The following is a 24,764-nucleotide window of genomic DNA, read 5'->3' as shown; positions in this document are numbered from 1 at the left end:
GTACTGCTTTTGGTTTGAGATATAATAAACTTTCGATTTGAAATCGGACATTTCATATTTAATGACCTAATACTAAGGAAGATGATCAATTTAAGCCAACTTTATCTCCCTACCAGCATTCGGAGCTGTGGCCACAGAAGAACGGGATTTGAAGCCAGAGCTTCTCTGGAGCACAGTCTGAGCCGCCCTCAGCTACACATTCATCAAAGGTCTGGAGCAAAGACAAAGCAGCATAGGTAAGCCATAAATCCAAGTCTCACCTATCGAATATCTTAATATGGTAAGTTGTTAAATAAATGGGCAGAAATAGGTGAGATTAGGTAGTAAAATGAAAGGGATAGGCAGGTTACAAAAGTACACTTGAGATACTGAAGAAAATTAAACATGAATTTTTCTCACGAGACTTTGTTTTATGCTCATGTTTGTAAGAATTATTTTACCATATGAAAGGAAACTCCTCCAGATAGTAATTTGTCCCTGAAAATAAGTACTAGTTTACTTTGAATTTGTATATTTATATTTTTTATACCAAAGGAAATTATCTATTTGACATGTTATAACAGATACCAGGAAACAAACTTGGGAGGTTTGGTTGTTGCAGTGAGCCATCTATAAACATTACTTGTTACTTCTGCAAGGAGGAAATATGAAAAAGCAGAAAGAGCACTCATCCTCAGTGCCAAGTGAGTTTCTAGAACCAAGTTTGACTCTATTTTGAGTAAGTTCTTTAAGGCCTCCAGGCCTCACTTTTCTAGTCTTTGCAATTAGATAAACTCAGAGGACCCTTTCAACCAAAGGTCTCTAAAGAATAAGGCAAAAAAATCCTTAGAACCGCCTATAGTTGGAGCTACATTGGAATGATTATCTTTATTCTGGCAACACTGAAGAGACAACAGCAAACTGCAACCCAAATTTATTTACCCGTTTCTTTTACAGATGACTTTCACTATGATATAGTAAAAAGATCCATGACTTGGGTTTGAATCCTAAACCTGGGAAACTTAAGTTTTGTGTCAGATTCCTCATGTGAAAAGTGAGGACATAATCTTCCTTTGAGGAATAAATAAAATCACAAATGTAAAAGAATCTACCACAATAACTGGTTCATAGGCATTCCATAAATGGAATGTGTTTATGTCTGTGTCTGTCTCTTTCCCCACCTCTCCTCTCTAATAATCAGATACAATGTTTTATTGGTTCTTGTTCTCTTTGACCTTCATAGCATTTGGCCCCACCCTCTCCTTTCTGAAAACTCTCTGATCTCTCTGCCACTGATACATTATTTTGTATTTCTTTAAGCATTCCCTTTTGGCTTCTTTTGTTGGTTCTTTTTACCTTTCTGAATATACTATTGTCATCTTCTTTGAAGGCATATTTTGGTCCTTCTACCAAGTATGGCAATTACTCTCAGTTAATTTCTCTTTGCCCCCTCCTTTCTTTAGCCCATTTTCTTGGCTTAATAATTTCTAAGCAAAAGACTTCAAAATATGTACCCCCAGATCTATCACTTCTTATCTTCTAATACCTACTGTGCATTTTTATTTGAATTTCCAGTGATACTTCATATTCAATATTTCTGTCAATGATATTATATTGTCCCTTGTAACTCAGACTTAAGATCTCAGAGCATTTACTATTCTTTCTTCTCCCTCACTTCACATTTTTGAGGCAATGTCTTTCCGATCCATCTTTTCTTTTTCAACCCTTACTTTCATCAGGATCTCACAACTTTATGTCTTAAATCTTACAATAGTTTCCTAATTGGGCTCTCTTTCCCACTTTTCCTTCCAATCTGCTCTGTATAGTTACTAGATTAGCCTAAGTAGTCACTTCTAACAGTCTCTACTCAGAAACCTACAGTGGCTACTAATACCTTTAAAAAAAAAAAAAAAAAACCCAAACACTATATCCTGGCTTCAGGAAAGCTTCACAATCTGACCTCAATGTGCCATTCTAGCTTCATCTCTATGTGTACCTTGAGATGAAGAAACTTGAGAAACTTGACTGTTTCTCAATACTTAAAAGACTTTTCTGATGAGATCAGTGGTGATATTAATGAATGTAAATTTTTAATATTGTATAACAAAGTGTGTTAACATTTGAAAGGTCTACATAACTCAGTGAACCAGTATGTTCTAAATGACCAATCCATGATATTTCAAAATTATACTTGGGTAAAAAATCCATTCAAGTGTAAAATGCTATCGATGGATTTTACTGTAGCACAAGTATAAAAAGTTCACTGCTATGGTTTCAGATTCCACATTGCAACTAACTAAGAAACTACCACTTGTCAAGTTTTAATGTAGTATTAAAGAATAATGGCCATACTTTTAAAAAAATATTAAAAATGTTTTCAATTATATATCTGTATGAAGTTGGATTCTTTTTATATACTTCAACCAAAAGAATGTATTGAACAGACTGAATTCAGAAGCAGATAAGAAAATTGGCTTTTTATAGTAAGCCAATATGAAAAAGATATGCAAAACTGTAAAATGATGCCACTCTTTTTACTTTCTTTTGGATGCAGTGGAGAAATGGCCGTTTGCGTTAAAAAATATTATGTATGTTAACATAAGGTGTGTTTCCTACCGTTATTTTAATATGTTAAAAATTTCTCAGTAAATTGGTAAATTTAGTGATATTGGTAAATATAGATATAATTTACATAAACAAAAGCTCTTTGGGGGTCCTTAATAAATTTTAAGAGCATAAAAGGAATTCTTAGATTAAAAGGTTTGAGAACCACTGATTTAATGTATATAACTGTTCAATGCTGACCTTTGGATTACTTAATATCCTTATTTTCCAGGTAGAGGACAGAGATTAAATTAAGAAAAACTCTAGTTCTTAAAATATGAAAATTTAAAATCTCCCAAATAAAACCCATCTTTTGTTCCTTACAAGATCCACTGAAGGCTATCCTAGGTGTACATATATCTGAAATGTTTGAATTTAGTGTTTTGTAACCACAAAGCAGTTCAGATTACTTGAGTACTACAATTTCAAACATAACTGTTGCTACGAGTGCTGAACTGAATATTGTCTGATGTTTCAAAGTATCACTTGAGGTGCAAATAATCTACAATTTCACGGCAATGAAGCTATCTACCAATTTTTGAGAGTAAGTGCCATTGCAAGGTATTTCCAGCATAATCATGGCCACCCTTTAAGCCCTATTATCTTTTAATATTCTTCCATTTTTAGAAATGTTATATGCATGTAGTCATATCAACTTTACAAATATGAGTTTAATGAAAACTCTTGTCAGTTACAGATATTAAGGAGTTATTTGCAGCATAATAACGTCGCTTAACTTGTTAGGTCTCAGAATATTACCAACATTTATAACATGAAAAACAAGCCAAATTATTAAAAATGTCTAATGATCTATAAATTTTAAGATCGAAAAGGTCTACTCTATCACAAAACTAAGTAATTTTCACTTTAATAAATCATTATTCAAAGATGGCCCTGTTCTCATAAAAGTTAAACAATGCAATAGTATTCTGGTGATATTACTAATATTACATCTAAACAAACAAGTATATTAATATGCATTTTAAATGGACATTAAAAAAACTCCAAACAAACCAAGACCTATTACAGTCAGGGTAAAGAATAGTTAAAGCTCCAGGGTACTATGAAAGGGAGAGAGAATATTAAAAGATCTGCATGGATTTTTCTATGAGTATTGAATATGCGACTTTAAAATATCTTTCACATAAAAATGTTGAGTAACATGTTGTATTTCTTTCCTCCTTTTAAAAAGATATAAAGAGCTTAAGACTATGGGCTCTAGAATTAAAGTGTTTGGGTTTAAATTCCAGTTCTATTTCCTTCTGAAATTCCAGTTCAGTTTCCTTCTCTGTAAAAATGAGGACAATAGCAGCAAACATCCCATAGAACTGTTGTGCAAACTACCTGAAAAAATACATATAAATAACTTAAAATACTGTTGGTTCACAATAAACAGTCAATAAATATGAGCTATTATTATTAATATTATCAAGTATTATTATTACCCAATCCCTCAAACTACATAGGATAGCAACAATAAAACCATGCTACCCAGGGCTAACATGACGAATGATGAATGCAGAGACCTACATGACTGCAAATCTTTTCTTTACCTACACCAATATTACTTTGGTTGTAGGAAGGAGATAGATACTAACATTTACTGAATAAGAGTTAATGTAAACAATAGGGCTAAAATTTGGGGATGGGTGGGAAGTAAGTTCAAGTAAATTTAGAAATAAATATCAATAAATTCTAAAGTAATAGGTCACAAAGGAGTTACATTACTAGGCTTTATAAACTTTTGTAGAATCTCCATAGTGACAAATATTTTTAGAAGATTAAATAATGCTAAGAGATAGGCAGGTGAACACTAAAGAAAAACAATTTGGCCAGTTATCTGTGTTTGTAACCGTACCTTCTGCCTAAAGCTTTGAGTTAGGTAAGGAAAGAAACAGCAATTTCTAGAAATCATAAAAAAGGAAAGCAAAACAAAAAACCACTGCCCCTTATTGTGACACAGAGGGCACATCTAAGTTGGAAAAAGATTGTTGAATGTTGATTAGCCTAATATACCAAGTATGTACATACTGTGTAACCCTTTAGGTTTAGAATGTGCAGAATTCACACTTTCAACCATTTGCTAAGCACTTACAGGTAAACTAGGTACCATGCTAAATACTGGGAAAACAAAATGAATGAAATAAATGCTTCAGGAAGTTTACTATATTTTAAAGAAGACAATACGTAAACAGATAATCCAATTACTACAACATAAATACTTAAAAATAGGTTTGAATGGAGTACTCTGGGAGCCCTGAAAGGGGCACAACTAACTCTGCCTAGAGGCATCAGGAAAGACTTTATGGAGGAAGAATTATAACATATAAGCTGGATTTAAAGGTGGACAAAGAATTTTCTAGAGTAAAGAAACACATTCTAAATATAGGGAATGACACATGTGCACAAAGTAGGAAGCAATAACTTTGAAGGACAGTGACATTATATGTGGGTGAAGCACAGGGTGCTGGAAGGAAAATTATGCAGGAGGGGTAGAGCTCAGATCATGTCCAATTGTGTCTCCTATGTCCTGGATAATCTTGTGAGTAATGAGGTCCCAGTAAGGGTGTCCCACCAGAAAAGTGACATGCCAGTTTGTTTCTTAGAAAAATAACTCTGGTGATACTCTAGAGAAGGGGTCCTCAAACTTTTTAAAGAGGGGGCCAGTTCACTGTCCCTCAGACTGTTGGAGGGTCAGACTATAGTTTTAAAAAAACTATGAACAAATTCCTATGCACACTGCACATATCTTATTTTAAAGTAAAAAAACAAACAGGCAAAAACACCCACATGTGGCCTATGGGCCATAGTTTGGGGGCACCTGCTCTAGGGGATACAATGAAATGGAAGACAACCCAAACCTAAACCTGATAAAAACTTTGTTGAGTCATTATTATTCTCTCTTAGCAAGATGGTGTCCCTAAACTGATGATAACAAACACAAATTGTCATCATTAAGACTAAGAGAACCAAAGAATATACAAAAATACATAATATTAATGGATAATTATAATAGTGTCATAGAAAATTATTAGTAGGACTATAATAAAACAAATAGCCCTGGAATAGAAGTACAATATTTTTAAAAATCACAAAAAATTATGTATATTACAAGATATCAACTATATAAATAGTCTTCCTTTTGCTCCTTCATACTTTGGGTTGTTTTCAAAATTTCCACAATAAGCAAATCATATAATTGACAACAAATTTAAAAAGCACGTTGTCTAATGCATTTCCTAAATAATTATCTTTATAAAAATCTTAAAACTAAGATATTACCTTTTTGTCTCCTTGTTTTCTTCTCCTTAATCCTGGTCTATAATCATCACCAAATCTCAGAAAGTAATAATAAGAAACTAGCCTCTCAATAGGATCCCTTATGACATTAATGTAAATTGGCTTCTTCTTCACACCAAATCTGAAATAAAACAAAAGGTGAAATCAGCATTTTCATTCTGTTAGGGATACCCTGAAAATATATGTATAAGTTTGAAGTATTGATCCTATATGGAAAGAACAACATGATCCTATATGGAAAGAACATGTATTAATTTAAATAATTTGAATACATGGAGACTGGGAAATATTTCATGATTATTTATGTTATAATAAAGTAAATAAGAAATAAGAATTTAAAAATCATGGCTGAAGATAAAGAAAAGAAGGGAAAAATGAATAAAAAATAATTTTAAACGTTACTGGCAAGAATTATATAAAACATTTTCATACTACACCCTTATTAGATTTCAAGTCCAAGTAGAAAATTCCTTTTTAATTAATATACACATATTACTAAGAAAATTTAATATTTATAATTTTAAAATGAACTTATAAAAAAGTATCTTTATTACATTCCCTAATCGATCATCTGGTGTTACAAAAAGAGTTTCAAATCTGCATTAAATATGTAGCAATTATTTCTCATTTCTAGCTCACCAAACTAGGTAAACATTATCAATGTTATCAAGTACTAGTCAACACAAGAGTGACCATCTGAATCTACCTTCTGTTGCTGACTTTAAAGACAAGATAGAAAAACATTAGGTTTTCAGCATTATTTCTTTAGGGAATGATAAAAAGTTGAAGGAACACAGACTTTTATTTTAGCAATCCTTGCAGACTCTAGAATTGTCCAACTGGCTCCCTGTTCTACTATCCTCCCCTGTCCCAGTCTTGAAATGTTACAGTTATCTTGATTCTTCCTCTTCCATTTTTCTTCATTTAATAAAATTACAAAGTCCTTTTGATGTTTCTTTTGTAAGTTCTCATAGATGTGACCTGTCGTTATCATTCTTTTTCTTTACCACTACCCTCTTCCTCAGCCTCTTCCTTAGATTATCACAGTAATTTAGTTGGTTTTCTTACATCCAATCTCTTTCCCTTTCAATTTATCTTCTTTATCAATTTTCAACTGTTCTTCCTAAATCACTCTTCTTAGGATTCTTAGGAATCTGAAATAACTCCACTGATCAGTTAATATCAAACCCAAACTCCTTTGTCTGGTTTGTTTGCCTTATGTCTTAGGTACCACCTTACTGATACAACTTTTTCTTCAACTCTCCTCAAACAAGAAACCATCTGCTATTGTTAGGTCAGCCTCTTCTACCTTCTCCCATATATCCATACTTAGTCCTATTTCTCCTTATATGCTTTCTCTTATTCTGTCTTCCATGACTAGAATACTACTCTCATTTTTCTATTCTTTCTTTTTCTATATCAATTCATTCAAAAAATACTTTTCATGTACCCAATAATATGCCAGACCATGTTCTAGATACTACGGATACAGCAATGAAAAAAACAGACAAAATTCCTTGTCCTTGAAGAGCTAACATTCTACTTGGGGGAGACAGACAATAAATAAATAAGCAAATATATTAGATGGTAATAAGTACAATGGAGAAAAATAGTGCAGTGGAAGAGAATAGGGAGTGCCAGGGGAGATGAGGCAGAGTACAGTTCAAAATAGTGTTTTTTTGGAAAAGCATCACCAGTGTTATGTAATGATGAATGAACCATGCAGATATGTGGGGCAAAGTGTTCTGGGAAGATGGGACTTCCAAGTATGAAGGCCCTAAAGCAGCTAAGTGCCAGGTGTTTTGAAGAATGGCAAGAAGATCAATCTGGTTTCAGAATCAGGATAGCAACAGAAGATGAGAGCAGAGAGGTGGGGGTAAGGTGGAGTGAGCACTGATCATGTGGGCCTTGTAGACCATTATAAGCATTTATAAGCATTAGTTTTGATAGAGTCAGGAGGAAGCCATTGGAGGATTGAAGCAGAAAAGTATCATGATATGACTTATTTTAAAAGGCCACTGACTGCTGTTTTGGAATAGAGAGGCAATAACAAAATCTGTGACCTTGCTTCCTTATGACTCTAGCATACAGTTCTACTTGCTTTCATTTGATATCTCCTGCACCCAAGACCTATGGCTATTAGGCAATTTAATGCTTAGCTTGTTCTACTAGGTTTCTCCTGTAAAGTCTTTTCTCCCCAAGAATACTATAAGTTACTTGAGGATAGGCATAGTACCAATAATGCAGTAAAAATTTCTTTCACAATTTTTTAAAAGAGGAAAATGGTATTATTGCAAATATATAGCACTGCCACATTAGATATTAAGAACAGATGCTCCATAAAGGCAGGTACTGTTTCTTTCTTGTTTATGGCTTTATCACTAGTGTCAACACTGTACCCAACACATAGGTGTTGAATATTAATAGCACTGGGTTGAATAGACTGTTGTGAATTAGCTTTGTACTTTTTCTAAGTACAAAAGCCTTTCTGTGGGAGAGTACACTTGGTAGTGAGAACAAAGTAAGGAGGCACCAGGAACACAAAATTGCTACTTTAGTTCACAGAGCTGACAGTCTTTTAACAGGAAGCTACAAGAAGGGGAGAACACAGGATAATGGCTTACTGATTCCATTCTTAAGACTGAGATTCCCTGGGAACCCCCTCTCTCCTCTCCATTATTAGCCATTGCCCCACCCTGTGCCATCATTCTCTTGGGAATTACCTCCTGGCAGCAGAATATCTCCCAGCAATGTTTCCTCTTCCCCTTTCCCTTAGTTGCTGACATGTGAAGCAGATAGTAATTCTTACCAGGCAGCAGTGAAAGGGGATAAAGCATTTTACAAAACTCTTCTTGCTGTCCAGGAAATGGCTATCTTGGCTTTGGATAGCATTTATCATGTATGAAATATGATTTTAATGAGATAATCTGTGAACTCATTCTGAAAATGGATAACTATTATGTATAATTTAGGTAATGATTATGCAGACATGAAGGGCTGGAGGCAAGGAATTATAACATAATGGGCATGATTAAAAAATAGTATCTGGGCCACTCAGCTCAGCCAGTTAGAAAACAAGATCTAAGAAGGATTGCCAGTTTAACTCTCTTGCCAACCAGGTAGTTTATATAGGGGTAAAAGTAAAGAGGTCATAGACTCCACCCTTAACCTTAGCCAATCATTTGAGCTGTTCAGCAGGAAGGTTCAGGTGGAAGAGTAGAAAACCCATCCCTACTCGCTGACCTGTTAGAACATAGTCTTCCCAGGAAAAGAAGAGCATACTGGTAAGAATCTGCGGGTGAAAATCCAAAAGGAAAAAACATCATCTGAGCAGCAGGTTGGTTAAGATGTTTTGGGAACCGCATTCTTGCTATGTAAGCATTTGATGCATGACAAACCAAGGAACATAAACTAGGTTCATTTCTTTACAATTACCCTCTATAGATAGCTTCTATAGAGAAGTGAACAATAAGAGTGGTTAAAAGAACAAATGCATTCTCAGAACATTTGTAAGAAACCTTGACTACCGGCTAGACAAAGCCTAAAGGAGAGATGATGAAGCTGAGAGAAGGCTTAATGGCCTTTGAGAAGCTTCGAGATTTCTGCTTCATACTAGGTTTAACATTTCTACTTAAGCATCAATCTTACTGGGGGGACATTTATACCTTGTAAATATTTATTCTGGACCAGCTTAGCCATAAAGGGTTCGTAGAAGCTTTCTAATCCTACTGGCAAGTTCACACTGTCTTATATCGAAAAATGTGAATGGCCTGTTGGTATTTGTTGGTTCCACTGACAATAATGTTGTAAATAAATGATTCTTAAAGACATTTATGTCTTAAAAAGGGCATTCATCTACTATACATCTATTAGAATGGCTCAAATTAAAAAAAAAAAAAAAGAGGGGGTTTAACAATTCCAAATGGTGGTGAAGATGCACAACTGTAGCTCTTAAACATTGTTGGTGATACAAAATGATATAATCGCTTGAGAAAATAGTTTGGCAATTTCTTACAGAGTTACTATACAATCTAGAGCAATCTCATTTCTAGGTTTTTATCCAAAAAAATTAAAACATATGTCCACATAAAAGCCGTATATAAACATTCTGGCAGCTCTATTCACAATCACCAAAAGCTGTAAACAACCAAAATATCCAGAAACTCATGAATGGTTAGAAGGTATGGTACATCTATACAATGAAATACCACTCAGCAAGGAACTAAATACTGATACATGCATCCAATTGGATCTATGTCAAAAGCATTATGTTAAGTGAAAGAAGGCAGACTTAAAAGACTTGGTGTCTTTTAAGACACCTAATAAGATATAGGTAGTGACAAGAAGAGTTGTCCAGGATGACTCTAAAGTTTCTTGCCTGGGTGTCCATAACAGATAAAAATGTATAAACTTTCCAAAAGGGAATAATGGAGACAAAATCTTGTGCAATGCCTAATTAAGAGTTGGGAATAAGAAGGACCAGCAGAGATTCAGACAGGGAGAAGAAGAAAACACCAGTTAAAACTGAAAGAAGAGAAAAATTAAAAAGAATCATGCCACTGCTCTGTGTGAGGCACAGTGCTTCATATACATTATCATATTTAATACTCACTACCACCCATGAAGTAATTACTTTAATTATCCTCGTTTTACAAAAGGGGAAACAAGCTCAAAGATCTGAAGTAATGTGGCTAACAGAGCTGGTAAGGAGTCAAAGTGGATTTAATGGCAGATCTATCTGACTTCAGAGATTGCTCCTTAGCAGTCTAAAGGGTCAGTGCTATAGAAAAAGGTAGCAAAACAAGATCAATAAAAAAGCAACTCCCCCATATTGCCTACAACAATTAAAATAAAATTTTTTTTAAGACAGAGTCTTGCTCTGTTGCCAAGGCTGGAGTGCAGTAGCACAAGCATAGTTTACTGAAATCTCCAACACTTGGGCTGAAGTGATCCTCCCACTTCACCTGTAGCTGAGACTACAGGTGTGTGCCACACTGGCTAATTAAAATAAAATTTTTTTTTGTAGAGATGGGGTCTTGCTATGTTGCCCAGGTTGGTCTCCAACTCCTATCCTCAAGTAATACTCCTGCCTGAGATTATAGGAATGAGCCACCATGCTCAGCCACTGATGAAAATAAAAGTTTCTACGGTATTATGATATATTTATTAAAAGTTGTAGAAAATGGTGCAAACTTCTCCTGGTTCAGCAGAGAAGTATTAGGTAAAAAGAATAATGTCACATCAATCTATATACTAACACATTCTATTTAGGCCTAAAATATGATCATGTATTACCCTCTAGGATATTTCAGACCTAGTGAAGCATTTAGTTGTTTCTTGTCCTGACATATATGCTTCTTTAACGATTCAGCTCACTTGTTCTGAAAATAATAGAGATAATACAGAAAAACCAAAATGAACCCGATGAAAACTCATTTTTGTTTCTGGGAACAACCACAAAAGCATACACCTGATGTGTGCCTGAATAAAACAGTTATATCAAAAACAATTTTTAAATATCTTTCTAAGACAGATGCTAACATGTGACCCTGAGGTAGTAGCTAGATCATAAAAAAAAAATCACAGCAGTGTCTGATGGAAAGTACAGCATTAAAAGTTTTCTTTTAGTTAATCATTCATTATGAAGGGAAATGTTTATTACTGAAAAAGGTTTTTGGAAGAGATGTTCTAATGTTTTTCTTTTCTAAAGTTTGAAGAAAATCAAAGTGGGGTAATAGATACCACTGAAAAATAAACAGCATACATTTAAAAAGGGGAGGTAATCTAATATTTTCACTGTTTATAGTAAAACATAATGAACTGATAATTACAGAAAAAATGGGGTTTCAGTGAACTCATTAAGGTCAAGATCTGCAACTTACTCCTAGTGTAGTTCCTCTACACTAGGATATTTTGAAAATATTCAACCTAAACAATTTTAAACTGGAAAATTTCTAAATTTATGACATTATCATATCTATTAATACATTATTTTAAAATTGTGTTGTCCACCAATTAAAAAGTAAAGAAAACAGTAACTGAACATTAAAAGAAAAATAGAAAGAAGAACTAGGAAATATGACAAAGAGAATCAAAGGATTCAGAGAAAAAGGAGTAAGATAGGATAGAAATATAAAAATGTAAAAAGAGGGTATTTTGTTATTATTCTAAAGTTCTCAAAAAAAAACCCCAAATATATGTAACCAAAACACGGCTTGAGCAGACAAGCTTGTAAATACAATGTGTGCTGCTTAGTGATAAGTCTAAACTAGAAAGGACTTTTCATTTTTCATTTCTTATTTCCTGGAGTTCTCTACATTCTTTTCAATGTCTCTGCTAAGGCAATTGAAAAACTGTGTGATTCAGTATTTCTCTTGGCAAATTCACCATTTTCTCCTACAGGCAAATGTTTTACTGGACTCCACAAAGTACTATGCCATACAGTACTTCCATACTGTGTGGAAGAATAAAGTGATCCTTGAACAACACAAGTCGACTTGTAGGTAGATTGTTTTCAACCAAACGCAGATCTATTATAAAAATGGTATTTGTGGGATGAAGGAACCTGTGTATATGGAGGACTGACTTTAAAATATGAGGGTTCCGCAGGGCTTGAGTATGCAAAGATTTTAGTATATGGGTGGTCCAGGAACCAATCCCTGGCATATACCAAGGGATAGCTGTATTTTTAAAATTGGTAATCCCTTCTTGGCCTTTTGGCTAAAATCAAGTGTGAAAATTGGTAAGGTGATGTTTATTTTCTCTTCCTTACTCATCAAGGAGTGTATGGCTATCAAGCTAAAAGACATTTTAAAAGATTATTAGTTATATCTACAATAGTTCTTGACTATATACATATATCATAGTATATTTCCTTCAGTTGCTTTTGTTTAGGTATTTGTTTAAAATCTTATAAAAGTCTATTAAAAATTTTCACATTACTTTTCACCTCCAATAACATAAGACCCACTATGAAAATATTCAAACCCTTAAAAATTCATGTCAGTATTTAATAAACAAGATTAATCTTTTCAAAAAGCTTTACACCTTTCAACTGCAAGAACCCTAGTATATACCAGAGCTTTGTTCTAAGTACAAGACTTTGCCAAAAGCAAAAGCACTCAATATATAATTTTAATAATGAAAACCTAAAATATTAGAAACCAAGCTGTGTGTAGAAAAAATAAATCATTTAGGTGAAAGAGTAACAAACATTCAATTCAAGGATAATGCAGCCCTGAGGGAAAATATGCATATGAATGAAGTTTATGAAATTGGTTCAATGCCTCTGCAAAGAAAAAATAATTAGTTTATTTTAAAGCTGCCTATAAAATGTTTTCAATATTACAGTATGAATTATTTATAGAAAAATGTACATCTAACTTTAAAGCTACCATTTTATTGTAAGATCTTGAGTACTGTGAGAGAAACTAGAAATAGGAATATATCATTTCATATATATAATATTTGGATCATTTTTTTAATTACATGATTTCCAAAAAGGTTAAGATTTGTTATCAATCTGAATCTATACTATTTTATTCTATTCTTTTTCTTTTCAAATTTAAGAAGTCAAATTGAGGGTGGGACATCACTTTCATTTTAAATTTTATGAAGAATGCCTTTTAAAGTTGACAAATACAAGAGAGTATACTACTTTGAAGTCATAACTGCTAATTTAAAATCTGAGTGAACATGTCTAAGCTTAAATAATTTTAAAAAATGTTAGTGTTTTTTTTTTTTTTTTCTTTCAAGATTTTTTTAGAGATAGGGTCTCTCTCTGTTGCCCAGGCTGGAATACAATGGGATGGTCATAGCTCACTGCAGCCATGAACTCCTGGGCTTATGCAATCCTCCCACCTTAGCCTCCTCAGGAGTTGGGACCATAGGCATGTGCCACCATGCTCCACTAATTAGAATATTACTTTTAACCAATTTTATGATTAATAATATAGCACAGACTCTAGTGGGAGCCACATAGTGCTTGAATACTATGAGGAGGATGGTAGTTTTCTGAACTTTTCTTAACAGAATTATGATAGAAATACCCTGACCCCATTCCTCTCCCAAAATATGGGATGAGATTTATTTATCTCCAATCACAAATTTAAACATAAAAGAAAATCATTATTAATTTTTTAAAGGCTCTTAAGAGATCATAATTTTAAAGCTAAAACAAGGTAGCCCAAGGGAAAGTGAATACTTCACTATGTCTTGGGGGGCTGAGAAACAGACGTACCGGGGCACCAAAAGCCGAGTGAAGCTTCTTTGCTTTCTCAGTTCTCAATGATAGGGTGAGTCATAATCTGGCCTCTAGGTTAAGACTTGAGCTCTCCTGAAATAGTGTCATTCTGGTTGTACAAGAAACATAACCTGACGATGATAAATAACCTTAAAGAGTATTACCTAAATTTAATATAACTCAAATTTCTATATTATGAGAATTGACAATTTATGAACACTAGAGGGCAGTAAAACACTAGAAGGTATTATTAATATATATTTAAATTATAGATCTAAGAGTGGTAAAGTCAGTGCATTCTTTTTTCAGCAAAATCATAACAATTTAATAAATTTATTCCTTTGTAAGTTGCTAAACCACAAAGTGTTTAGTGTGTCATTTTAGATGTAGCTTACTTTGCAAAATCCAAGTAAGAAACGTGTCCATGATAAAATCCTGGTTTCATCTCTTTCCAGGCAGTTATGTTCTTTACAAAGCGTACCTATAGAGGAAGAACACACTCATTACTTAAGTACAATTTAAGGAAAATGAAATTTAATGATAACAAAATACTTACAAGTTAGGAATTTAAACCACTTATACCACTTTGGCAATTAACACAGCTTGAAACACAGATTTGGACTAAGGAAAGTACAGTGTAATCTGTAACTACAAATTCGTCATAGAGAGTGCTACTATCACCACTCTCAGGAAAGAGTAAAGGATGATTCTGAAAACAAAACCACACAATGAAATCATTCACAATAGTGTACAGTGAGTACATCTACATGGGGTGTTGGGCTCGAAGGACAGTGGTGGCAGGTATATGTACCTATCCCCTACTAACACCCATGTTGAAGCATGCAACACTGTAACATAGGGACAGTCTGTGCATATTAAATGTTTTCTTCTCAGAGGCTTATTCATAAAAAATCATTTTTATTAATGACTCAACAAATAAAATTAATCCTTAAACCCAAAGGATTTTTTCTTTTTTTTGGAGACAGATACTTGCTCTGTTGTCCAGGCTAAAGTACAGTGGTGTCATCATAGCTCACTGCAGCCTCAAACTCCTGGGCTCAAGCAATCCTCCTGCCTCAGCCTCCTGAGTAACTGGGACTGTGGGCACATGCCACCACCATGCCTGGCTCATTTTTCAATGGTCTTGAATTCTAGCCTCAAGCAATCCTCCCAACTCAGCCTTCCAGAGTGCAAGGATTACAGGTGTGACTCACCACGCTTGGCCTGACAAAATTATATTTTTGAAAGATGATGATTATCAGAAGACTTTAAAGAATGAACAGTAGATATTATAAGCTTATTGATAAAAAGATTAATTAGAGATGTAATATAGGACAAATAAAAATTTTAAATTTCTAAATATTATTTAATTTATTGGAATTAAAAGTATATAAAAGGTTAATTAATATGAAAAATTCTATAATTGTAAATATATTTAAAAATTTCTAAGAACTGGTTAATACAGAATTTGATAATCTTAAGTATCACCAGCTGCAAAGCAGTGATACAAAATTTCTTAAAGGAAAATGGTATAGATTTGTGATAAGCAAGTCTCTGCATGATAAACAGCAAGTAGTTAAGAATCTCTTTTGGAGACTATATACAGTACAGGGGTTGGGTGCGGTGAGGCCCACCAAGCTATGCTGCACACTGTGACCTCAGCCTCTAAAGCACAGAACTGTCAATTGTATAATTCTGACAAATTACCAATCTTTCATTTACATTTTAGAATAGTCACACGGAGATATTCTAGAGCACTTCATATCAGCAATGAAAGATGATGGCTGCCTCCTAGATAAGGCCTACTGGTAAGGTAAGAAAGGGAAACAGTGCAGAGACAGCCATATGTCAGAGAATGTGAACTAGGGAAAATGAAAGCTTCTGAGAGAATTTATTTTTTAGGGGAACCAATAATAACTCATATACTAAAAGAAATAACAGATTTTACAAGGGAAAATAAATAAGTTTTACTTGATATCTTATCCATATATATATATATACACACACACACACACACACACACACACACACACACACACACACTTAAAATAAATTGAATGTAGATAAAATTAGGTGGCATTAGAAAACACATGGTGTTGTTATAGCAGATTTTTTTCAATTTTTTCCCCATTGAAACCAAAAGAGCCAAACAAATGTGTGATTTGAGGGTCTCATGTTTTTTCCTATTTGTTCAACTGAGGCACCAAATAGAATGAAAATATGAAATCACAAATGAAAAGGAAACAAAGGAAAATGTAAAATTAGATAACCAAAAATCTGAATCCTTAAAAAATTGTATGTGTTGATTATGAAAAGATCTTATAACTGCCACTAAATGGTAAATTATTTCATACAAACCTTTGGTTTTTATGAAAATCAGTTTCAGTATTTCAGCCAAAAGTGAGAGGAAAATAGAAGACAAAGAGAATAAGGAAGTAGAGGTAGTGGTTAAAAGGAGCGTAAGATATATTTAGCAACTCAGTTCTATTTTCTAGAAGCTGAGATTTAATATGGACGTGGTGGTATAGGGGGAAATGAAAGGAGATGCTAGACTGAGAAAACAGTGTGATATAAGCCAAATGTTAGGGAAGATCACGGTGTAAACTTGGAGTATACTGTGGTGAAGGACTAGGACAGAAATAAGACTCAGGTCTAAACTTCAAGCATCCTTTTTCCTCCAATCTTTCTAAGGATGGTCAATATTCAACTAAATCCCTTCATGAGGATAAATAAAATGTGTGTCTTTCAATATAAGTTGAAGAGCCCAGGAAGCTCGATTAATACCTGGACTGCTACAAGGCTTCTCAAACTTGAATGTGCAAATGAATCACCTGGGACTCTTATTAAAATGAAGATTCTGATTCAATAGGTCTGGAGTGGGGCCCAAGATTCTGCACTTCCAACAAATCTGCAGGTGATGGCTATGCTGCTGGTCCATGGGCCACCCTGAGGAGCAAGGCTTCGGCATGTGTGTGGCCAGGGACTAGCTCTTGATTAATACGAGGCTTGTAATGCTTGCAAAGGAGGCCTGAGGTCTACAGAAGGTCGTTAGCAAGAATATTCTCTTAATAACTGTTTCAGTAAAAGTATACTGAAAAAGAGCAAAATTTTTGGTAATTTTATAAGCTACCATAATATATAAAATAGAAAGGGAAACAGAAGCAGAGTGAACCCTACCAACTTTGTCTGCTCTTCATGCCCTGCCCCTCAAAGTGATGCCTGAAGCAGTTTGGAACCAAGCATTCCATGAAACATCATTTAAAAACGAATGAAATAAGAAAAAGGTCTGTGCCTCCAGCTAGTCTCAGGGAGGACTTTGGTGAAGGCAGAGAACAGAACTAGGCATGAATTTTCCTCTGCTGTTGCCAATTTCAAAACCTCTTGTTTACAGACTCAAAGTTTCAGAATTTGAGAGATGAAAGGGACCTAAGCATCCTGTATTCTTTATTTTATAATAAAGAAACTGAAGCTCAAGAACCACATACCTTAAGTTTTCATACAATCGTCCTTCTATGCCATTAGCTAATTTCCTTAAATTATTACTGTTCAACTTAAAACAGAGGAGACAAAAAAGGGAAGGATTTAAAAGGAAAAGACAACAGACTTCATTCTCATCATGATTCTGATTAACAAATTTAGACACTGAAAATTTTAGGTTTTATCCACTACTAAATTAATCCCTCACATCCAGTCACTCAAACTCCCTCATGTCTACGAGATAGCAAAGCCCTGTTGACATAACTCTCTCACTTATTTCTTTATGAATTCACTCATTACCTTCCTCATAATCTCAATTTCTAATCTACCCTGATCACTACTCTGTTACTAGACACCCATTTCAACAATAACCCTTGATTTATATTCCCCTCTCTTTTTATTGTTTTGGGTAATCCCAGGCATTGCTGAGTACTGCTGGTCAAAACCAAGAGACTAAGTCTAAATATCTATATAAGATTTTGAACTTTATTTCCTAAATTTATGCTATCTGAAGTAAATTCAGATAGATTATTATTACTTTTAAATTCTCTAGATTCTACTATTGTTAAAGTTTCCAAAACACGGAATCTCTTTCCAATCTCCAAGTATTAATAAAAGAATACCAAAGGCTACATACTTAATAGATATATTTATGTTTTTCTTTCATCTCATCAACATTTAACTAAGGCAATAAAGTCTCATTAATAAAGCTATGGCTGATTTAAAATTGTGAAAAGCAAAAGATCTTAAACTTCCTTCTTTATAAGGAAGAAAAAAGTGCTAAGCAAACAAAAGATGCCAATACAGTTAAAGTGGTTGTTCACACTAATCTGGAAAATAGCCTGAGCCTTCAGAAGTGCCATTTACATACTACTGAATTCCATACCATCTTTATCTCTTCTTCAAAACTGTTCTCCAAAGAAATATAAGCTGCTTTGAAAAGCAGTATTTTTAAGAAGTTTTCTTTTTAAATTCTCCTTTCAGCCATGTTTATTATTTATCCTTAGTTCTCCAGAATTCTCCCTGTCTCCACTTTTTCACCTCCATCTCTTCATCAATCCAGTTCTAGGCTTGCTCTATCATTTTCTGCCTTCTCACTTCCCCTGTACCATTTGCTTTGTCTTTCAGTTTGTTTGCTTCTGGTGTTTTCTCTACACAGGGCCATTCTGCCCAAGACTTTGAGAAAAGACTCTGGAATTCAGAGGAATAAGAAGAGTAAACTGAGAGTGGGTGAGTAAGCTTCTACTCAGTTCATTTTACGGATCCTTACTGACTACACTTGGCAGTAATAAAAGGTAAAGTGATAGGCAAAAAAGAAACAAAATTTAATAGCACTAAATTAAGTTAAGAAGACTAAAGACATTGAAAACTCTGACTTGGAGAAAAGAAATACACTATTAAGAAGAATGTTTCAGAAGCAGTAGTTAGATATAGTACATGAAAAGATGTTTTGACCACTAGCCTGGAGCAGATTTTAAACTGTGGTTTTTGTCAGATTTTATAGCTCAAGCAGAGTCCAGATAGCAAGTAATAAGAACAGACCTTTAGGGAAAACATAAGCAATGTAGCTAGCGCTGTGGTGACTTATTTGTTAGTTGAATTAGACCTGAACCGGTGCTACAGGAAAAGGCTAAGAAAGCACCATCTAACTAACGGTAGTATCTTGACCTATATTCTTAATATATTAACCTCAACATTATGACTGTGATCACAAAAGAGCTTGCTTTCACTATCTAAAGGAGTAGAAACGTCACCCTGAAAATCCTGGCTAAATTCCAACTTTGTAATTACTATCTAACGAAAGAATGCTACTATTAACTTGAGTAATTACTATATACAAAACTCCTACTTGTACATTTACTTAAAATAGACATTTCTTGTAAGGCCACGGGTACTTTTATGAGACTAAACGAGACAGTATGTTTTCTACACTAAAAGGCAAACTAAGTAGTGGCTGGATAAAAATATAAGCAAAGTTTAGCAGCAACAGAACATATCTTCAGAAGTTCAGAGCTATGTTGCTCACCCTGTTTTGGGTGATGATAGGGTAGCATTTCCCAAATCACCTGAGAAGTAAGGATAAATTATACTTCCATCAATAAGAGGGACTCACTCTGCCAGTAATTATCATCCTGGTATCATGTTTAGCTAAGAACTACTATCTGAAACTTAACTGGTTCATTTGTTCATTCATTTATCATTCATTTAACAAAATATTTTATAAAGCACCTACCATATCTCAGGCAATATTCTGAGCATGGGATACCATGATGAACAAGACAGACAAGGTTACTGCCCTTAAAGACTTATAATAGAGGAAAAGACAGACAGTAAATAAATATATAAGATAATTTTGTAATCTGATTAGTACTAGGAAAGATACAGAGAGTGATACAGTACAGAGTAAGTTGTCAGAGGTATTTAATATATAGGATGGCCAGGCAAGGTTTTCCTAAGAGGATGTCATTTATGCTGAAACTTTAAATGGATAACAGAAAGCCAACTGTGGGAGACGCCAGGAGATGAACATTCTAAAAGGAAATGGTAAGTACAGAGGCCTTAAAATGGGAAAGGCTTGGTGCAAGCAATGAATCCCAAGGTCAGGGTGGCTAGAGAGAGGATGGAGCAATGGACCAGTGCTACATTAAAAAGGTCCTGTTGGCCTAGGTAAAGATTTGGATTTTGCAGGGGAGGTAGAAACATGAATTTAAAGGTAAGTACCCCTGGGAAGATTATAATATTCATCTTCCCATATCCCCACTGTGAATCATGTTCTCGATCTTTGCTACTCCAACTGTAGTTTAAGGACCAGCACCATCAGTTTTGGCATCAAGTTGGAGCTTTTTAGAAATTCAGATTTTAAGGATCCATCTTGGTCCTTCTGAAGCTGAACCTGCATTTTAACCAGTGATAGTCGAGAGCTCTCATTTAAAGCACTGCTCTGAAAAGTATCTGCAAATCATAGCAAACTGTGAGTTCTAATGCAAATGACCAGAAACTGGCTTGTGGGTGAATTAAAAGAAAAAATTTATATTATTTTGTTATCCTACAGAGAATAAAAATTCTAGATATTTCCAGTGTCTTAACAAAAGGAATTAAACATAATCACAGAACTAAACAGACCTGAGGGCAGAAAAGAATTAAGAAAGATCATAAAAAGATTCTGTTAATCACACCTATCTGGCATACTTTAAAAACAAGAAGTTCTCTAATGTGAAGATAATTTCATGAGAGCAGAATGAATTCCATTTTCCAACTGGAGGAATGGATTGGTTACCTACCTCTTGCCAATTGTTGTCTATTAACTGAGTCCATCTCAAAAGTATAACTCTCATGAGTGAGACTACCTCATTTTAATTGCTTAGTTTTTCATGTCTTATGTTTTTAAATGTTCATTTTTCAATCTTGTTGTTTTAGCTTTTCATTTTCTTTTATCCCAACTTTTAATTTTAAAAAATCCCTAAACTACAGAAAAGTTGAGAGACAAAAGTACAGTAAACATCCCTATACTCTTCACCTAAATTCACTAATTGTTAACATTTTGCCACTTTTATCTCTTTTTTTCTCCCTGTCTCTATATTTGCACATACTCAATTCTTTCTGACCATATGAAAGCAAGTAGCAGACAATCATACTTCACCCCTATATACTTCAGGTTGCACTGTCTATGAGCAAGGACGTGATCATTTTTGATAAAGGATTTGGTAACAGATTACACATTACATTTGGTTTCCATGTCTCTTCAGTCCCTTCTAGTCTAAAGAGGCCTGCCCTCCACCCTCATTTTTGGTTGTCATGACATAAGACACGTTAGAAGAGTCTAGGATAGTGTTCTATAGAATGTTCCGCAATATGAATTTGCCTGGGTCAAACGTTTTGGCAAGAAACATTTTTGGTTAAACATTTTGGTGAGATTACCATAAACTGATATTTTCTTTTAACTGTCCTCATAGTCCTTGTCTATGTTTTACATTCCCAAGTAAATTATAAATAAGTTCCTTGAAAGACATAGCCTTGCTTTTTATTTCTTTGGTATATTTCCCCACATAATATGGCACAATATTCTGTATATATTACATACTCAATAAATAAATGAGAAACCTGAAAGCAAAGGTGTCAACTACTTCTAAGGATAAGCAGAATATGAATAGCTGTTCAATAATAGCTTTATACCAGACTAAAAATATTTGAGCTTTGCCTTTAAAATTTTTGAGAAATAATTAAGTATGTAAACAAAGTTAGCACAGTGCTGGTACAGTATGTACAAAATATGTCTAGGAAGGAGCTGGGGCTAAAGCCAGTTATCAAGCAGATTAAACTGCTGAGGTTGGAAGGTGAAGGAATAAAGAGTATTGTCACCTATTTGGAAGGCTGGGACAACAGTAGATTTAATATCTTTTAAGCCGCTCTTAAGTCAGATACTGATTAGAAACTATTTCTTAGAGAAGAAAAAGAGCAAATAGGTCATTTAATTCCTATTTAAGTAGCTGAGAAAAGTACACAAAAACTTTAAATTTTTGTATGTAAAACACTCAAAATTATAGGTATGTTATATTAAAATGGGCTTCGGTGAACACTTTAAAAACCATTTTCAAGGAATATAGTACATTTTAAAGCTTATACTTAGACAAAGCTTAACAAATGGAAAGTGAAATAAAAATGCTAATATGTCATGCAAAAGAAAGGGAAGCAGTAAATATGACTTGTTTTAACAACTACTTCTATATAGAACTGTCTAATTATAGTTATAGCATATTAGAGAAAATCATAATATAAGCCATTATTAAGATCAGATTTTGAACTACCAGCTGACATTTTGAAGTATGTCAGATAATGATCAAGAATATTCCTCTACTCTGCCCCACATAAACATGTTTTAAGTGTTGTTCATTGTGTAATCTAATTGTTTTAAAGATAATATTTATACTTTTCTCCTGTTTTTTTTTTAATATATGTAACAAGTTACTGAAAGAAAAACAAGATTTATCCCATCCAAATTTAACTTGGAAAATATACTACTACATGATGTCTATAAATGTCATATGGGGTGAGCTTCTGCAGATTTATATTTCAATGAAGAAATGGTTGATGTCATTGCCAGACATCTTGTAGCTACCAGAAAAATCTGTAATGCTGGACACAAAATAACTCCAAAAATTGAACAAACAAGTTAACTTTATTTTTCTAAAAAATACTACTGCGTAAATCTGAAATTATTATGTGTTAAAGACATGCTGCTTTTAAACCAAGGAATATTTTGAAAAGCAAAAAGGTTTAAATCCTACTACATGCTGTATAAAAACAGAATATTTGAAATACTGATCTTGAGATATATAATATTATATAATGAATAGTTTTTATGACCCACTTAGCTAAAAAAGCTCATGTTTCTTCTCATTTATAGAAGAGTTATTTGGTTTGGCCAACAGATACAGACTTTTGGTTCTATAAAAAATAATATTGGAGGCTCCTGCAGAGAACCAAGATTTATGTGGGCAGATGATATGCCCTATACCATTAGCCTTTACCAACAGCTCTCTAGAAAGAGAGCTAATCTTAATCAAGTGTATCAATATTATTCTCTTGCTGCAGTGTAACGATTATAGTTATGCTAAATAGTAAGATGACAGCTAATTTTGTAACATACAAGTTCAGCTGCTTTCAAACAGATAAATATCATTCTAACTTTAAAGACCTTTCTAATAAGACTACTCCAACATGGTATTTGACCCTAAACAGTAATTTCAAATGTTACCTTTTCTTCTTACAGGGCCAAATTCCCATACCTTTCAATATTTATAGAGAAAATTTTATTTATTATTATAGTAAGAACTACAGGTATGAGGGAAATATGTGCCACTAGTGCCAAAGAGATGAGCAAACTTGATTTAATAAGATGATTTCCTCTACTTTTCTTAAAGCTATTTCATAAAATTATCTATTCATCTGTTTATATAAAATTTCTTGAAAATTTAAAAGGCAAGATTATAATGAAAATATAAGCCACAATCTCTGGTCTCCAGGACTTTATTTAGCTAACATTTATATAAATTATTAAAGATGAGATAAGATTCAGGAGGCTAATCAAAAAATTGAGTACAAGGATTCATCAACTATTTCTCTATCTTAAGTGGAGAAATTTTCATTGCAGAGTATGTTGCCAAAATTATTTCATATTTTTAAAATGATACTATCCTGAGAAGCATCAATTTTCTCTTTAAAAATTCAGGATACTCATTAATTCCTTTATTTTACAAATATCTGAACACTTATTATATGCAAGGAAATGCACCAAATACTGTGAAGCAAAATTAAACAAAAGTTTAATTGGTTGGTCCCTTCCCCTAAGAGGCTTATGATTCATTGAGATTAGCACACACATTCCTTTAAAACACTTTATCTCCTTGAGATTCAAAATTTGAGGAAGTATTAGAAAACATTTGTTTATGCATTCCCTAAGCAGTAATTACCTGATCTTGCAGTGACATCACTGGATTATTTTTGGTAGTGTTGATGTGAAGAACATGGTATTTATTCTTTGCACATAGGTCATAGGCGATATTGGTAAACGAGGTGCTTGCAGTTTTGGGAACTCTGTTATAAATGATCACCATGTCCTCTTCCTCATCTAAAGCTGCATCTTGCCGAGGGCCATCCATTGTATGTCGTTGCTCAATTTCTCGCACTTCATGTCTTGCAATAGCCCTTTCTGCAAAGAAAAGCAGACACCAACTAAGTTTTTAATGACATTAAACTATAAGGAAGTTATGAACACCGAACTTGGGACCAGGATAAGGAAAGATAAACACATAAATAAACAAAATAAAACAAGAGCAAAGGACTAAGGCATATGAAAAATATGAGTAAATAACTTGAGTTTTTAAGATGATCAATCTAGTTGATTCTAAAATAGCTATAGCCTAGACAGGAGTCCTCAAACTACAGCCCGTGGGCCACATTCGGGTGCTTTTTTACTTCAAAATAAGATATGTGCAGTGTGCATAGGAATTTGTTCATAGTTTTTTTTAAACTATAATCTGGCCCTCCAACTGTCTGAGGGACAGTGAACTGGCCCCCTCTTTAAAAAGTTTGAGGACCCCTGGCCTAGAACATAATCTGGGTAAAGAGGAGTTGAAGAAATGTTTTGAGGACTAAAGCTTCA

The 24,764-nt window shown here is 33.8% G+C and overlaps 1 protein-coding gene across 3 annotated transcripts in view; it reads right to left on the bottom strand.

The window, feature by feature from the left end:
* HS2ST1 (heparan sulfate 2-O-sulfotransferase 1) overlaps positions 1-24,764 on the bottom strand; it is a 169,955-nt gene that overhangs the window by 10,207 nt on the left and 134,984 nt on the right. For all 3 annotated transcript variants that reach the window (XM_075999760.1, XM_020282823.2, XM_075999765.1), the window contains exons 2-5: positions 24,073-24,311; positions 14,521-14,606; positions 5,866-6,004; positions 114-211 (exon numbers count right to left, since the gene is read on the bottom strand). In XM_075999760.1, coding sequence (XP_075855875.1) covers positions 114-211; positions 5,866-6,004; positions 14,521-14,606; positions 24,073-24,311 — 562 coding nt within the window. The remainder of the gene's footprint in view (positions 1-113; positions 212-5,865; positions 6,005-14,520; positions 14,607-24,072; positions 24,312-24,764) is intronic.

The sequence above is a fragment of the Microcebus murinus genome, chromosome 2 (genome assembly GCF_040939455.1).
Source record: "Microcebus murinus isolate Inina chromosome 2, M.murinus_Inina_mat1.0, whole genome shotgun sequence".
Taxonomy (NCBI): Eukaryota; Metazoa; Chordata; class Mammalia; order Primates; family Cheirogaleidae; genus Microcebus; species Microcebus murinus.
The sequence above is the reverse complement of the archived record's forward strand: the minus strand, read 5'-3'. Positions and strand labels throughout refer to the sequence as shown.